At 31.8% G+C, this 18,962-nt stretch overlaps 1 protein-coding gene across 2 annotated transcripts; it reads right to left on the bottom strand.

Annotated features, from left to right (window-relative positions):
• Positions 1 to 634: 634 nt before the first annotated feature.
• On the bottom strand, positions 635 to 18,896 carry LOC105344326 (atlastin-2). Of its 2 annotated transcripts, XM_066088764.1 has the most exons (14): positions 18,755 to 18,835; positions 16,719 to 16,730; positions 13,552 to 13,787; positions 13,135 to 13,269; positions 12,631 to 12,735; positions 12,289 to 12,339; positions 9,502 to 9,564; positions 8,197 to 8,289; positions 7,568 to 7,706; positions 7,099 to 7,226; positions 6,271 to 6,327; positions 5,438 to 5,509; positions 4,698 to 5,129; positions 635 to 4,278 (listed from the first exon to the last, which is right to left on the bottom strand). In XM_066088764.1, exons 1-14 carry the CDS (start codon positions 18,777 to 18,779, stop codon positions 4,180 to 4,182), a joined length of 1,647 nt encoding a protein of 548 aa, XP_065944836.1. In that variant the 5' UTR covers positions 18,780 to 18,835; the 3' UTR covers positions 635 to 4,179. The 2 variants fall into 2 exon arrangements, with proteins under 2 accessions (XP_065944836.1, XP_065944837.1); XM_066088765.1 differs by lacking the exon at positions 16,719 to 16,730 and having other exon boundaries at positions 18,755 to 18,896.
• Positions 18,897 to 18,962: the final 66 nt, after the last annotated feature.

Genomic DNA, 18,962 nt, shown 5'->3' with positions numbered 1-18,962 from the left:
GTTGAGTATCTTTTCCAGAAGTAATTTAATAAGTGTGAATATTATGTATGCATTTTAATACATCTTATATACACATAGCATAAATACCAATGTGTAAATCCTCTTGTAATGTTATAATTGTGCCGACATATTTTGTCAAAAAGACGTGATTTTTTGTTTGTTTGAAACTTAGATGTACATGTATTTGCGTTGGTTTTTCGTCTCAAACTAATTGTCTTGTTCGATGACCATTGCAAGAAAATATTCTTTCATAAGTGACTGGTTTAATATAAATGTTGAATATTCATGAAACTTTTTTTCTCCAATCACATCAAATTCAGGTTGACAGTTTGTCAACCATATGTTTTTTTTTCTTTTTACAATGTTTTAAAATTTATTTTCCTTTGCATCAACATTCAATAGTTTCCTCCTCAAAATAAACCTTTTTTTTTTTTTTTTTACAAAGCATATCATGTATCTCTCTAGAATATGGTAAATCAATGGACTTGAGTTGGGGGTATATATCCCTGAGAAAATATAACTATCTCTCGTCTAGCGCATATAATGTGTATGAATATTCATTAACTCCCTTTGTCTTACACATAATAATGTGTATGAAAATTCATTGTGCAAAGAAAGAAAGAATTTGGCCAAATACAGGGGAAATGATGACTTTTATTCAACAACAAATGATATTATTGACAGTTGACACTACACAGTCTTACATACAAATGGCAACAATTCATACATGTACTCCTAAATGTAATGTGGTAAAAATTTGTCAAAATCAACATTCATTCACAAGTCAAAGTAGACTAGCAATAATCTTTGCATAATTAAGCAAATCTTAAATTATATTAGCCTCAGCTCATATCTATCAACTAGCTTATACAGTAGAAGTATAAGTGATAAGTTTCAGCTTTAATCCCATTGCAATTTTAATTTCTGGTAGGAAAAAATTAAATTATTGAGAAATACCATTTCATTCATCCAGCTCAAAAACCTGATAAGGTTCTCTTCAAATACAGTAATGACAAATCATATTCATACTGGCCTAAGTTTATTATTATAATACTGGGCAGTAGAGGATACCAGATTTTCTTTTTTGATATTTCAAAATGAGCCTTCAGATGATTGAAAAACTTTACATAAAATATTTGAAGCCATTAACAAAATAAAGGTAATGGGGTGTTATACTTTAGATGACCAAAAACCCCCCAAATTGCTATTATCAATTCTAACGTAACAATCTATATATTATTTAAAATACATTGTATTTCAAAAAACGTTTTTGGTTTTATTGTTGTATGCCAAAGAAATTTTCATAACAGGAAACTTTACATGTTGTTAAAATCAATTTTAATCAAATAATTTTTTAAGTTCTTTTCCTATGTTTAAATACGGTACACGACTGTATTAAACACTTCATATTACACAAAAATGAAACAAGCATTCACCCTTCTCTATGCCATTTTTTCTTCCATGTTTATGTTACCTGTAATTCTTCAAGAAAACAAATTGAGCTTTCAATTTCGTTAAATTGCAAAACACAATGTTACCCAGTATTCAACATGTATAAATATATGGTCATCCACAGAAAATGAAGTAACCTAACAAATAACACAGTTACGGTAATTAATAGAGCCGTACATAGCCGTGTATAAAACATTTCCCACCCTGCACCTCTGTAACAATTTCACAGTAAACACTTGTCATCATATACATGTGAATAACAGTGCAAAATCGTGATCTGTCGCATTCTTGCGTGATGTATAGGCGGAATATTCAACACATAGTGAAATCACACTCCTTATAACTGTCTACATGTTTAATCTGATATCTAACAGTGTTATGTTTCTCACTGCAAAATTGTGTATTACCGGTACATGTAATAGCAAGTGCAAATAACGCCAGAAAATAATTTGTTCGTAAAATCAAGCAACGTTTTTCCAATTTCAATTCAAGCACTAGGTGGTTGAATTTTTAAGCTACAAAAAAAAAAAAAACAAAAAAAATGGCACCACAACTCATTATGAGAAGATCAACATTATAATCTCGATTTTGACAGGTCTAAATTAATTAAGCACTTCATTTATCGTTAGATGGAAATCAATTCCCTAATAATTCTAATTTAAGCACAAAAAAAAAAATCCCTTCACACTTCTGTCATGGCAGAAAGTGTAGTGTAACACTGATTACGCTCAGATAATCACGGTTCATATTACAGTACATAGTACATTAGTACTATTGCTCTGATAGTCAGTAACTATAATCCTATTTTTTTTAAGAAAGTACTTGCAGTTGGACACAAGACAAGAACAAAAAATGAATTACCTAATATTACATTGTATTAAATTCTCAGAAATATTGTTGTCACAGAAAATCAATGGAAAAAAGAGAAGAAGAAACAACTAGAGTCAATAATTGATAAATAGTGTGAAAGTTCCATTTATAGCTTGGGTGGCTCTTATTTTACTACGGGTAATCTACCTCTTTTGATCAAACTGAGATGTTTTTGTGTCATACCAGCATCCCTGAATTACTGTTAGACTACATTTTTTACAAGAGTAATCAAATACATGTACTTGATACAGGTGAATGCATCAAATATAGTGTTCACAACTGGCATGGATTAAAAAGTTGCCAATTGCACATTTACAGTTAAATACTATTGCTAGCTTGCCCACTTAGCATTTTCCTTTTAATAATTACAATATCCATATGACTGCAGTACCTTATAACAGAAAAAGTGACTACGGGTACTGCAATTTTTGTACACGAAAATGTACATCATAAATAAATTAATAATTTAAAAGTTTCGTTTACAAAACTATAACAAATGTTCTTAAAAATAACATGCTATGATCAATGTGAAATAACAAGTTCAGTATGACATATGTCTTGCATGAAAACTTCATGAAAAAAAATAAAAAAATAATGACCAAACACCATCAACTTAACATGGATACAGAAAAACCAGACTACAATTCTGACATTTGTCATAAAGGACATTTGTAACTACTGTAAATTCCTAATTAAACATGAGTAATTTATATCTGTGTAAAATCGGGAGAAGCGCCCGTCGCAGATGTTAGAATCTCGCCTTTATTTTCTTAGAGTTGGGAACTAGTGGAAATATGGATTAATGTTCCGCGTTTGCAATTTTATAGTCTCGTGATTTGATACAAAACAGCGGGATCGCGGAATAAAGTACTCGCGTAATATAAGGAATTTACAGTAAGCAAGTGAAACCTATGCACAAATTCAATATTTAAAATAACAAATTCTCTGGAATCACTTGACATATCTTGGCACAAACAAAAACAAGCACTTACGATGCTTAAAGGCTCTTTGCATCAAAAGCTAACAGAAAACATCTTTGTAATTTCTATTTTCACATTTGAACACATACTAGTACTTCCAACTTAACGAAATGTTCAAAAAGAAAGAAATAATAAGTTTTAAAGTATTTTTTTTTCTCCTTGCAAATCTGTCCAATAGAAATTTAATACAAAAACATCTATATTTACATTAACTCTTGCATCCATTACAAAAATAATTTTTATATGCATTAAAAAATTTCATTCCCCATACCTGTATATGTAAATTGCAATACAAATATTCACCAAAACATTTTAGTAGTAGAAATACAAGGTAACAAAATTGTAAACCTCCATTTTTTTTTGTTAATGAATATTTGATTTTATGTATGTTAAATATTGAAACCTGAGTTTTTGTACCTATCGTAAAAAGGAGTACATCTCAAAAAATAAGATAAATTTCATGAAAAGGAAAAAAAAGTTTAAATTTTTTTTAGATAAAGGTCTTAACACAATCAAAATATGTTTCAATGACATCTTTGTAGACTAATTTTAAGTAAAATCAAACAAATGAATTAAATCTGAAAGAAAATTTAAGTGAAATGAGAGAAAAATGGTACCATAATAACCTAAAATCAATAGGCTTTCATATTCTCTTTAAATCTTTTTTTGATTTACTAAATTTACTAAATATGAAGCTAAGAAAATAAAAGAAATACATGTAATTTATCTTTAAATTACGTATGAAACAGAGGGAAAATCTGCAGTTTTTAAGGGGGAGGAGGCATCAGGATGAAGCCATTTGGTCAGAGTCTCGTTGGATATTGTGGAAATGCTGTACATTCCGTTGCAGGATGACACAACCGTCTACAGACAGTGTCTAGTCTGTTTTTGGCCTCGTCTTCTGTTGTGTTGTCTGATGTTTTAAAGCTTGCTGGACGCCTTTCTGCATCATCTGCATGTACACCTGACTAAGGCCCTGCAATTATATAAAAACATACACATTAATAATATAAATTACAATGTCTCCTCCCTTCCTACTTAATTGCATTTACACAAAAACTTTCACATGTAACTGCACTTTTTACAGTGTGAGTTTGAGAATATCTTCACAAACATGTCATAATAGAGGAAAAACATTATGAAAAGTGCACAAACCCTTTCAGCTAAACACATGTAGATGATGTACAGATACATATACTTTACATATAATAAACTATCCAAGCCAGATAATGCACAGGTACATCTTCTTTACATATAATAGACTATCCAAGCCTAATAACATGACCTGTGCCTGAAGGCTTAACCATATGAACATACTAGTACATAGGTAAACTCTGTATACATGTATTTGTACAAACCAGAGAAATTTGAAAGTTGGAAAATTAACTGACGAACCTTATCCCAGATGAACTCTGCGATCTGATCAATCTGCTGCCCTACTCCCACGTGTTCTCCACTGTACCTCACATAAATCCACATCACCAAAAGAATGAGGAAAAGTCCCAGGACCAAGTTCAGTAAATTGGCGAATGACTCGATTCCCACAATCCCAAACACACCGGACATGACATAACAGAAGGTCATGACCGTAAATAAAACTGCCGGCGTTCGGGCTGAGCTGAAAATGTTTTTGCCATCGTTGTGCTTTTTAAAGTTTTCGTACTGCTCGTCAATTTCTGCTTCGAGCCGTTCCAAGTACTGTTTGCTGAATTCCGCACCTCCCATTTTGCGCGTTGATTTGAAGACATCGATGGAACTCTGTTTACACCGAAGATGGTCCTCTTCCAGACGGTCTGGATGTAGATATGGCTTGTCACCTCCACACACCTTCATAAAAAAAAAATATTTAACCAAAGCACCTCTAAAAGGATTATCAACTAGATAAAATTATTCCCAATTTCAATCTTTGCTAAAAATGTTCATAAATCAATCAATGTTCAACCTAATAATAATAAGTCTGTTTCAATTGACAGACTTATTATGATGGCTAAAAAATTATACTGGATAAAGTTAATCAGAAAATTCTATCAATTTCGGTAAGAATAATTTGATAATCTTATATTTGATATAATGAGAATAGAAATTTTGCACATGTATGCACATTTAAGCTATAGGCCTAGGTTCGGTCAACTCACTGTCTCCATTCTCTTGGAATAATCTGACTTTGCTGTTGTCACTGCTGCCAAATTATTAGCTTCTGCTGTGGCCTATCAGGGTGAAGAAAAATAACCAATTATAAAGTAAATTTCTTGAGTCACATTGTACATGTGTTTTGTGATGCATGAAGTAATTATTGGAATATCAACAATTAATTAGAGTTATACATGTATCTGAATGTAGTTACAACTCTGTAGATTCTCTTAAATTCATAATTCAAATTTAAACTTAAGTTTAGTGATTATGTATTTCCTTAAAATTTACTTTGTCTCTAAAATCTACACTCCCTGTAACATGGACTTTGTCTCAATGATTACAATACCTGTAACATGCACTTTGTCTTAATGATTACACTACCTATAACATGGACTTTGTCTTATTGATTACAATACCTGTAATATGGACTTTGTCTTGATGATTATACTACCTGTAACATTGACTTTGTCTCAATGATTACACTACCTTTAACATTGACTTTGTCTTAACGATTACACTACCTATAACATGGACTTTGTCTTAACGATTACAATACCTGTAACATGGACTTTGTCTCAATGATTACAATACCTGTAATATGGCATTTGCCTTAACGATTACAATACCTGTAACATGGACTTTGTCTCAATGATTACAATACCTGTAACATGGACTTTGTCCCAATGATTACAATACCTGTAACATGCACTTTGTCTCAATGATTACAATACCTGTAACATTGACTTTGTCTTAATGATTACATTACCTGTAATATGGACTTTGTCTTAACAATTACAATACCTGTAATATGAATTTGTCTCAATGATTACAATACCTGTAACATGGACTTGGGCTCTGGTAACTCCTCTCCTTGGTATATTTTGATATATGCCTGTGGAAGCCAAACCAAACCACTGATTAAACATACATGTAATAATCAATTAATGTTACGCTTCATTTTTCTATTCTAACAAATTATTACAACATTTGATTGTCAAAAGATAATACAATCGCTAAAGGTGTTATTATCTTCTTTTTCATTACACAATTAGCACTTTATTGCTAGTACAATTAACAGTTACATACTGTAACATATGCAATACCATATATAAAAGATCTACCCATTTAAGCAAATAATAAAAATATTCTTGGCGAATCATATTGAGTGTTACAAATTCAATTAAATATCAAATAAAAGCACTATAAATAAATTATTTGCCTAAAAATTTTGCGAGGTTCATTGTACATGTATTTAACACTTCTGGCAGTCCTTCATTTTTGTTCATGATTATCTTTTACATAGGCTAAAATATTAAACACAGGTAAATCGCAAAAGAAAGTGGCAAATAAAATATTCTTTGCACCAGTGTTAACTTAATGAAAACCTCCAGGGAATGTTCTAATCTAAATGGTCAGTAACATCTTTATGTTGAAGTACTTCAAACATACTACATTTGGCTGTGTATTCTACTTAACGCTTTTGGAGGAATGCGGCTTCCACTAAATAAAGTACATCACTAAATGTCATGCGTACATGTATAAGAATGGTCACATTCAGAAATGTGCTAATTCAAATCCACGCCAACTTGTTCAAAAACTGATTTCCATCAAATATCATACACCCCAAGTATAATATGTTTACAGTAACAAATTGGTCACTTACTTTGAAATACTCCATCAGATCTCGACAGGTGACCTTGCTTCCGTTGATCTCCTTCACGATCAGATTATCAGGATCCAACAACAGAGGGATCAGCACCCTCAGCTGGTCCTTAAACTCACGCTCAATATCTGAAAGATTTGTTTACATTCCATTAAGATATCAACCAGGAAATGTTATCATTGGTAAAGTTTAACGTGGGCTCATTATAATTTGTAATGGGTCATTTTTTCACGGTTTTCCAAATTGAAATCCTCAACAAATTATAAAACACAGAATTTTTATTTTAAAATCATACAACCCCCCCCCCCCCCCCCCCCAAATCAAGTCCCAATCAACTCGTAAATTTGACAACCCCAAAAAGTTGGCCCCCACAATCCACAGCATTTTCCATTTGTTATGATATATTAAAATCCCTTCTTGTATCTCATGGAATCTGTAAACTAGCTGTAAAGCAGTGAAAAAAACTAACCTTTTAATTTTCCCTCAAAGTGGGGATTTGTGGCCACATTTAACCCAGGGTGGGGCAACAGGAAACAGCTGATTTCTTCAAAACAGGAACGAATGTGCTGTCTTATTTGTTTGAGTTCTTGGTGCTGTTTATCAGATATCTATACAAACAATATGGAAATAAAAAATCCAGTGTTGAGTTCTTGGTACAACAAACGTTAAAATAAAAGTTGTTCATCAAGCTAAATAACATTATTCATGTCTGATAATTTGGAAGATGCATGTAAAATAAGTGTGTTGAAATTAATGAAACTATGTGACAGCAATATCTTTGAACATTGAATCGCATACTGTATGAGGGTTATTTTCACCCTTCTGAATATGCAAATACTTTCGCTCCATCTTGAATTCGCCCAGACACAGTTGTTTAAAAGGATATAATTTGAGCCAATACATTTCGCCTAGTTATAAATTCGCCCATAGACAAGGAGGACGAAAGGGGCGAAAATAAAACAGATGCAAATATTTCCCTGTATACAGTAATTATAATATGATAGCCTTACTCATAACTGCATCAAATTGGGAAGAAAAACATCAAACCTATCAATAGTAGAAAATGAAGTATTTTAATCAGCTAGTGCTCCAGTTTACCTGCAGTCTCTTTTCCAGGACTTTTCTCCCTCCTGCGACTCCATACGGAGATTCGTACGGGAAACTCCAGTCCCTGACCAGGAACATCAGACACTGAAACAACAGGGGAAATAACTCAGTTAATGACGACAGCTTCTTTGATAGAACTTAATCAACTTATGTTCAAATTTACATGCCGATTTCATTTATAAAATATTTTACTTTCTAATTCAATACGTAGAATACTGTGGTTCATTAACATTTTTGTGCTCCAATTTTCCTGGATTTTAAGTAAAATTCAGTTTTGAGTGTACATAAATTTGTCAACATTACATTCTCCTATTGACAAAAAAATGTTGTCACATTTTGATAAACATACACAAATCAATAACAGTGATATCCACAAAAAATGGTGTTCAAACTGGAAAATATTTCATTTATGATAACTCTCTTTGGAAATGGTGGTGACATAATGTAAATTTTTCCCTCAGATATTCAGATGAAAAACAGTGTCATCAGATTTTCAATTCACTCTTTGGTCATGTTTCTTCTTTGAAAACAAACTTTTTTTTAAAGAATGTGATATTCCTTGACTTTCATGAATAAATCTAATTACAAATTACAGAGTTCTAATTTGATAAATTCCTAAAAGCTTCAAAATCCATAGTGTAACAAAATACATCCTTCATTTCTGTCATTAAAAAAAATCTGATGCTTCCTGATATAAAAGACTATTAGAAAAAAAAGAAGACCAAAACATTTTTGATCAAAGGACCTAAGATCCATCATTCAGAATAATTGAACATGGATTCCCTTCCTCACACCATGAGCATACAGGAAATTATATTGATTTAATGGGATATCCATTAGACTTTGTAGACAAAAGCTTATTTCCTGGTATGATTACATGCTAATTAATGTTTATGTAAATTCTAACCAATTTTTCTTCTTAATAGACTTGACTGAACAATTATAGCAGACTCTGACTGTATAGAGATGATATAAAACTACAAATCAATTTCTAACTCATGTTCAACAACCAGTTCTCTCTCTCTCCCCTCTCTCTCTCTCTTCCAAGGTAAAAATTTTGTTTTGAAGTAAATTTTCTCAAAGCTGTTATAATCACTTTATTGTATACAAATGTATTTGATTGTTCAACTTCAAATAAAAAAAAAAAAAAAAAAAATTCTAACCAATTTTCTGCTCTCTTCTGCTTGCCTTATACTGTTTTAGTAACAGAAAATATTTGTACGAATTTCAAAACTGTGAAATAGAAATAAAAAAAATAACACAGACTAAGTATTCCACACATGTCTATGTATTTACCTGGAATGGTTTGGACACATTGTCATTGTCTTCTAATGCTAACCTTCCATATTCTGTGAAGAGCTAGAAATAAATAAAAATCTACATAAAGAAGTTGACAGCACAAAATGAACTGCTTAATTAATCACTTTTTTAATGGGAAAGAAGGATCAATCAATATTGAAATTAAAGAAAAGTCAGTGTCCATTAAAACTTATAAGTTATAATCATTTACATGTACATAAAGAATGGACAGATTAAACTCAATGATTGGAATAAAAGACCACAGGCCCACCAGCCACATAACTCACATATTACCAACTATACATTATTTCCAACTTGTACTCTAGTTGAAAATGAGAATTCCTTCCAATTATCAAAAATATCATCAACAAAATTCAATCATAAACAAAATTTTGATATGATTGTATGTTATTCTAGCTATATTTGAAATAATGTCAAATCCCCACAAATATTATTTGGGTTGGTAATCATGGTAATCGACAAATTTTCATTCCCACAAAAATTACTATTTCAATAGTAATGTCAGAAGTTGTAACATCCATGTTCTTCCATAGATTTTTAAATGATTTATCTACACATAAATTTCTCTTTTTTTATGAACTTTGATCAGTGTGTATTTCCCCTTATGTTTGCATTGGAAATCTGTGACATTCAACTTTCAATACCAGGCCAAACCTGATCACGGCATATGAACACAAATAAACACGCATTTTAAATAGATTTATTATTGTAAGATCAAATGAGATATTCAAACCTACATAACCAATTGATATGTAACTAAGCAAAATCATGGTTAAATCATATCTATTTGTCAATAAAAAGCTCTTTTCACGTCAAAGTTTCGTGCACTAGGTTTTTAGCGGTGAAAGCAATCTAAATACTATGTTACATGGGTGTTCCATCTATTATTCATATCCCTGATAAAGAGAGTATATAATGACTTCAAAGCCACAATACACAAATATTTTATAAAAATATACATGAATATAAATATATAATGAATGCTTATTTTTGGATAATTATCATTGATCCTACAACACACCAGAACATGTTGACAAATCATCTATCTATCATCAACGCTAATGTTTTGTATTCAATTTGTCTCCACGGCCTGGTGTGTTATAGGATCGACGAAATCCAAAAATAAGCATTTGATTTTCGTCCAAAAATAAGCATTTGATGCCGAAACACACATGGGACCTCTTTCCTGAATATTGGCCAAACTCAAATCTGCTCTATATGAGAAAGCTTGGTTCATTAATATTTTTTATATAACTTGCAGATTGTTAAAATAGAATAAGATTTCTCTCAGACTCCACTTTTTTACTAATTCATTTATTTTTACATCACGAAAGGGCACCTTGACCTTCTTAAACATTCCAGAATGCTTTGATATAGGGTAACTTTTTTGGGAGACTGTGAATAATATTATAATTAGAGTTAACACACAGACAGACATGTGATCAGAAAAGCTCACTTAAAATTTTGGTTCAGGTATGCTAAAGGGAATGCTAAAAAGAATTCTTTAAATATTTCTGAAATATTTAAAACATTTCCTCAATTCCTCTTTAAATAATCAGTTTTTGTCCCAAATGCTGACAACATCCGGAAGTTTAATGTAAACATTAATTTCAGTGTCAGGATCAATCAGCATAAAAATGACATAATGCAGTTGGTCTTTTTTTGTACTGGCCAACATTCATATTACATAAATCATTTGGATAATTATTTTACATATTATTTACAAAAAGCTATTTCTGTGATCACTGATGTTAAACCTTTGTCAATTAATGTATTTACATACAATCAATTCTGTTACAATGCAAACATTTCAAACTGAGCCCTTGACTGAACTATCAGATTGTTATCCATAATAAAATTATGAATCAATTAGAAATGCTTTCAAAAAAGGCATTACATTTTCCTTATTGACATGCATGTTTAAATATGTACAGTACTTATTGACCCAATGCAGTTTACAATATTTCTGACATGTATTTATTGAAGGTATCACAACACATGTTTTGATCGAACACATGTTTACCTGGTGTTCGTTATGAAGACTACCAATTTGATTGGTCATTATATTTATAGAAAACCTGTTCTACAGGTATTCTCTTAAGGTATGCACGATTTAGTAGAGAACTGAGATTTAAGTCATTCGAAAGGCTCTCTCTCGGTGCAATCAGAAGTTTCACCACCCATCCGCCCTCACAAATAGTCATAAATGTTTGTTTTTTTTTTTAAAATATATATATTTTGCTAATATGTGTTGTTTTGTTTTTGTTGATAAAAAAGAGCTCAAGAAAATTGACTTATGTGATTTGTATACATGTAATTATTAAACTGCACTTCTGAGAGCGCTTCTGCATCTATAAACGTGTTGTTATTTTTTCCATAAATTATTTATGTTCGTTTGAGTGTTAGGGAATAAGACCATAATTTAAATATAATATCTACTGTTGATTTCAGACAACTAAATCTCAGTTGTTATGTAATGTATTGTTGAATCATATCTCAATCATGAACAACTGTTCTCAATGTTGAGAAACCATGACATACTCCAAAACTGCATGACTATGTTCTATTGAAATAATGTGGAAAAAAAAAAAGATTTCGCTAAAATTTTGCACACTGATAATCTTTTCAAGACTCTAAAAAGATCTTTGTTGTAAGCTCCTGTGTAAAGTCAAGCCTGTGTCTGCATTCCCTCCCATCCATGCCTTACTACTGTGTAATACTAACAGAGCATGCCTACCAGACCAGCTACAGGTAAGTACATACCTGTAGGTGTTGTAGGTCATCTTCCTGGATGTTATGAGTCAGATTGAAGACCTGTTAATGAAGACAAATGCTTTAGAATTGAGGACAGACTGTTAATATTCAATAATACAGTTGATTGGTAGAAATACAAGATCATTAATAATAATAAACTGAATCATTTTGAAAATTAAAGTCTTGTGTACTTATAAATAGTAGAAAACCTTATTATTATAATATATAAATTAACACGTTGCACAAATTATGTGCCTTATATCCAGCCAAAAGAATGTATACTTGGCAACTCTAAAGCATCTTCTTTTATAAGTGTACAAAATGCACAGTATCTCAGAAAGTAGGACTAACCTGAACAGAACTAAGCATGGTACTTAGAGCAAATATGGTGGCACAGTCCCTGACTGTAGACTCACTGTCAAAAGCTCCCTGTGTGTCCATTAACAGAACAGCAACCTGTGAAATTATGAAATCAAGGTACTGAAAGTACTGTAACACACACAGTATATTTACTGTTTATAAGATGCACATATGATAAAGGTATGCTTGTATTTCTTTGGTAAAAACAAACCTGGAATGACTTGTTTACACTAATACATTTCTGCTATATATTGTTTCTAATATTAATACAACACAAGCTGGCAAAAGTCAATCAATGAGTGAGTTACATCAATGGACATCAATGCAAATTATCGTAGAAAGATGTGAACTTGAAGTCACAGTATTTTTAACCAATGCAGCAATATATCTTGTATTCTTTGTAATTGACTATCCAATCTTATACATAACAACAATAAATCTATCGTAATATTGTTCCTTCAGCAAATGTCACTTCTTATTACAAAAGCAAAATACCTCTTCCCCTGAAGGAGTTTTGCAGATAAATGGTTCACTCCAGAGCAAGATTCCTGTCGTCTCTCGCTCCGACCCCCCTCTCCAGGTGAACCCTTCCAAAGGGGAGTCATCATCACCTAGCCAATCAGGCTGTCCCTGAAAGAAAAGCAAATAGAAATTGAAAACAGAGAAGCACATGGTATAACATATAGATTGTTTTTTTTATTTTTCAATCAAATACTGTAAATAATCCACCTAAAACATCCAAATAGTCATTTTATAACTTTGGTATCGTTTTCACCTAAGAAAAAAAAAAATTTAAAATAAAGCATAGTGTTAACTAGAGTTTAATTTTTTTCTTCAAATTTTAAACATGCAGTATGTGTAAACATTAAATAACAACCTTTGGGACCCAAATTGAATGGCTCAATTTCATACCTCTGCACTAAGATATCTCAGGAAGAAATCCAGCAGGAATGACTTGCCCTTCCTGAAGGCACCGGCCACAGACACAACCACCACTTTCTTCTCCTGAATCCTGGGATCCAGGAGGACTTTCTCCAGTTTCTCTTCATCGAGTTCAAAGACGTGTAGCGTCTTCTCCTCTTCTTCCTTGGTTGTGGCCCTGATGATTTGTAGTGGTTCCCCACTGAGTCGCAACCCGCTGGCCGACACTGTTGGGGGAAGAAACAAAAGGTCTGTAAAACTACATACCAACGTAGAAGGCAAATACGATATGACCCAGTTTACAGTATTCATTATGTATATGAGTTTTGCTATAGGTCCCATATTTCAATGCTAATAAGTAAACAAATGCTTACGATCAGACTTTAAAACAAAACCACAAGAACAAAAACAAAACACATTACACCTGTGAAAAACCAATGATTATAGTTATTATAGCAGTGAATTAAAATAGTAAAAATAGTATTTTTGCAATGTTTGATGATACACTAGGTAATTACTGTCACACTGCCCCATAAAACTTACAAAGCGAAAGTTGTTTTGTTGACAATATGTCTAATGCAAATCTAAGTCTCAAAACACTCAAATTTGTCTCCCATGAAAGTAAGAGATTTCAATTTATTTTTCTTAAGCCATCAGAACATGGATTTTCAAATATTTTAGTGCTTATCTACCGTAATTTAAATTTTACATCACTTACTAAGTAAAAAATTTACTTAATTGACAACTGAAACTGATTAGTAATATATAATTACCAATCATTTTAAATTTGAAATGTCCCTCATTCTCTATCTTTGAATAGAAATAATACTGTTAAATTTGTAATGAAATCAATATACAACAGTTTGTCACATTTTGATGTGCCTTTTTTTAAATTTGTGACCAGACCACTTTCCCTACTAATGTTCTTATTATAGGAATACTTAGTACTCAATCCTCTTACACATGTCCTCTCTGTGCATTCTTTTTTAACCTTATAAACCTGCATCATGCCATGAAAAGATGTCTTAAATGTACTAACATAATAAATGTAATACTATAAATGATGCTAATAATCTGATTACTTAGTTAATTAATTAATTAATTAAGTCTTGCTTTTGATCAGCATAACATGTACATCAGTATCAAGCACCACTGTCAAATAGTGAGTCCCAAATGTTGAATGTTGTGATATATATTGATATATATACATGTAATTATATACAAGTATACAGCATAACAGTTTTAAAAATTGCATACACACCAGATTAGAACAATTTTAACAAGACCCTGGACTTTCAGTAGGACTTAACTATCTTTTTCTTTTGTCAAAACAAGTTTGAAATGATGCTGGTTTCAAGCGAAATACTGTAAGAGCACATGTTTTTCGTTGGGTTAAAATTTTGTTGTTTTTCACCAAATAAAATTTCGTTGGCGTTTAATTTTGTCACATCGTTATTTCTAAAGTGTATCATGTATCGACTTATTTATTAATACCTTGGTTAAAAATTCGTCATGGATTTAATTTCGTTGATTTAAACTGACAAAGACAAGATATCTGTGAGCCAATGCTCACTAGTGATACCCCCGCTCTGATGTGAATATGCAAAATAAGCAAAGTCGACATTTAACAGAAAGCTGGCATCCGATTGGTACAGAAATATATCCCACAATATAGCATGCCTAAACAAACACTGTGTAAAAATTTCAAGCATCTCCGATAAATAGCTGCTGAGAAATCTTTGACGAAAATTTGTTTGAAAATTTTGGCAAAAAATAAACATTTTTTACAAAGTCATTATTTAACAGGAAGTTGACGTCCGATTGATACAAAAATATATCCCACAATATGGCATGCCAAAACAAATAGTGTGTTAAAATTTCAAGCATCTGCGATAAATAGCTGCTGAGAAATCTTTGACGAAAATTTGTTTGAAAATGTTGGCTAAAAATAAACAAAGTCGTCATTTAACAGGAAGTTGACACCCGATTGGTACAAAAATATATACCACGATATGGCATGCCTATACAAATATTGTGTTAAAATTTCAAGCATCTGCAATAAACAGTTGCTGAGAAATCTTTGACGAAAATTTGTTTGAAAATTTTGGCTAAAAAATAAGCAAAGTCGTCATTTAACAGGAAGTTGACATCTGATTGGTACAAAAATATATCCCACGATATGGCATGCCTTAACAAACACTGTGTTAAAATTTCAAGCATCTGCAATAAATAGTTGCTGAGAAATCTTTGACGAAAATTTGTTTGAAAATTTTGGTTAAAAAATAAGCAAAGTCGTCATTTAACAGGAAGTTGACGTCCGATTGGTACAAAAATATATCCCACGATATTGCATGCCTTAACAAACACTGTGTTAAAATTTCAAGCATCTGCGATAAATAGTTGCTGAGATAAATGTGACAGAAATTTTTGTTACGGACGGACAGACGGACAGACAGACACACAAGGGTAAAACAGTATACCCCCTCTCCTTCGGAGCGGGGGTATAAATATAACATAATTAAATCCTCAACGAATATTTCTGCTTCTACAGTATACACTGATTGTGTAATCTTAGTTCCAAAGCCAGACAAATCTTGTTGATTTCAAAGAGCCTTGGCTGAATGGCCAGCAATGAAATAGACAGGCTTACATCACAATGATGTTTGACACAACTACCCAAAGTTCAAGCTCTTGTTAAAATGGTTCTATCTTGAGAATAAGCTGACTTATTTTGAAATTAAATAGGGAGCTAAATGATTATTCTTTGGATTGGTTTAATTTTTTAAAAATCAGTTGACCCAAAATGACACTGCAAGAGAAGGTTTGTAAGTGTACCTTGTTTTGTTTTTTTCAAGATCAGCTTATGATCAAGATAATAATTGTATATATCGATCAGTATATAAAGAGAGAGAGAGAGAGAGAGAGAGAGAGAGAGAGAGAGAGAGAGAGAGAGAGAGAGAGAGAGAGAGAGAGAGAGAGAGAGAGAAAGAGAGAGATACTGTCTTTACAACTTAACAATTGAAACAAATAAATGAAATCAAAGCTTCATAATTTATGAAGAAAAGAAAAAGAGAAGGCAAAAACGGTTATTATTTTAACAGTTAATTAAGCTGAAACTCTTGAAAAGCCTAGAATGTTAACAAAGAAAAGTGTATTACCATTTTTTCTTCCTGAAGACAAAAAGAAAGAAAATGTCTAAATTCAGACAAAATTAATATATCAAAGATATTAAAATGTCAGAAATAATAGCAATTTCTAGCATAGCATACTATATACTTTGGTTTTATAAATATTCATGGGCATTAATTTTTTGGGGATTAACTGAAAATAACATTTTAAAGGATATATATATATATATGTAAATTTGTGGCAAATGATTGCATCTACCAGTATACAAAATGTTATTAGATATTGCACTTCAAGAAAATTGGTATGCTAGTTCTTTTGATTTGGTTATCCTGATTTTCCTTGGTTTAGTTAAATTCAGTTTTTGAAATTACCTAAATTCATGGGTTATGGACTTTGGTCTTATCAAATGCAAGTGACTTGATCAAACATGCTCACCTGTGCATCACGCACATAAAATAGAAATCATTATGATATCTATTAATAAGGTTAAAGACCGGATTGAGATTAAGAGAAATTTTCTCTTCTATTAATTAATAAACTTGTCAGGTATTTTTGGCTTAATTTTGTTTTGTTTTTATTATTTGAAAGTCAAATATGGACCTGAGAATATTTGTTCAGCTATTCATTCTCTCATAATATTGTAAGATCGTTTGGTCAGAACATAATGACACAAAATTGCAGCACAAAGGTTTAGGCCCCCAAATCTGCATGTGTTAGATATATTTAATTTATTTTAGTCCACATTATGTACAAGACTCTTAGTAATCATTTTGGGTATAGTAAAAGCTGAACATGAATTGTAACTGTGCAATGCAGCATATATGCCATGATACTGATTGATTTCTCATTTCCAGTATCAGCACATTTTAATTATTGGTACTGCATTCTTTATACCTGCTAACTGGCCAACTAAATATAATAATACATTAGACATTACGAAGGAATGGAAAAATGAAGATCAAAAAAATCACTCTGAAATAAAAACATTTTCACAGAAAATTTTTTTGCATGGACATATGGAAAAAAGGAAGTACCTGCAACAAGTTAACAATCCGTGATAGAAGATGCTCATACATGCCAAAAATATATCTAAAAGATGCCAAAAATCCATTGGTGTCTATTTTTTCAAATTTATGAAATGTCAATACACCATATATGCACATTTGATATTTTACCTTGCCAATACATGTACTGGCGTGCCACCAGTTCTCGCCGAGTGGCGAATACCATTTCTCGCCAGTACATTGTGACGTCATTTTATCAACACATAAAATTATATATGAAAAATGACGTCACAATGTACTGGCGTCTGGCGAGAAATGGTACTCGGCAAGAACTGGTTGCACGCCAGTAGTGTAAGTGTTTAGAAGACCAAAATTCCATGTTGTAGTCAAACATGATTGATGCAATTGCAATTATGTTGTATTTTATTTAATAAGCACAAGCAAACATTGCAAGCTTTCACAAAATCCCCTCGGCTCTTGACAATCATGACAACCAGTAGAAAATTCATTTTTTAAAAACTCATCCACTGAATATTCTTTTGAATGTTTATTTTTTCCCACAAGGCATCTTAAAAAGGCAAAGACGAGCAGAGTGAACCTCTAAATATATCATCACAGTCACCTCAATTGAGATATTATATATTTGTAAACTTTGAACAAGTGTATAGAGAATTTCAATCTCAATCACTGAAAAGCGTAAAAAGTCCAACTATTTTGTAATTTACCTTTTTAAGTCGAATCCTTTCGTGTTCGAGATAACAAGGTTTGACTGTGTTATTTCTGTTAATCAGAGTTCTATATATTTCAATTAAAAAGGAAGCTTAAATGTGAAATGGAAATTTTAACAATATAATCCGATTCTTTTCAAATATTCGAAACGTATGGAAATAAGGCCTATCGTGATGAAGTTCAACAGTAGCAAAATTTGGGTCACAGAAGCCAAAGGACAACTACAAAATCAATATTTTTTTCAAACTGACAATCATAATCATAAACAAGTCATTGACTTTCGCACAGATATGCGTATAATTGTAAAATCAAAACCCTGAGAGGAATACTACCTGGCGCTGAATTGTCGTTTGCCATTTGGTTTTGATTCCGATGGTAAAATGAATGATTTGTAACTTCCGCTCTGAAAGGTTAGAAATGAAAACACCAGAGACGTTCCGACTTCCGTAATTCTCGCGCACTGACTCGTGACGTCACGCACTATTTTTGCCATACGAACCAAAATATCATTGAGCAAGAAATTTTAAAAACTTTATTGAA

Source organism: Magallana gigas, chromosome 6, assembly GCF_963853765.1.
Source record: "Magallana gigas chromosome 6, xbMagGiga1.1, whole genome shotgun sequence".
Lineage (NCBI taxonomy): Eukaryota > Metazoa > Mollusca > Bivalvia > Ostreida > Ostreidae > Magallana > Magallana gigas.
The sequence above is the reverse complement of the archived record's forward strand: the minus strand, read 5'-3'. Positions and strand labels throughout refer to the sequence as shown.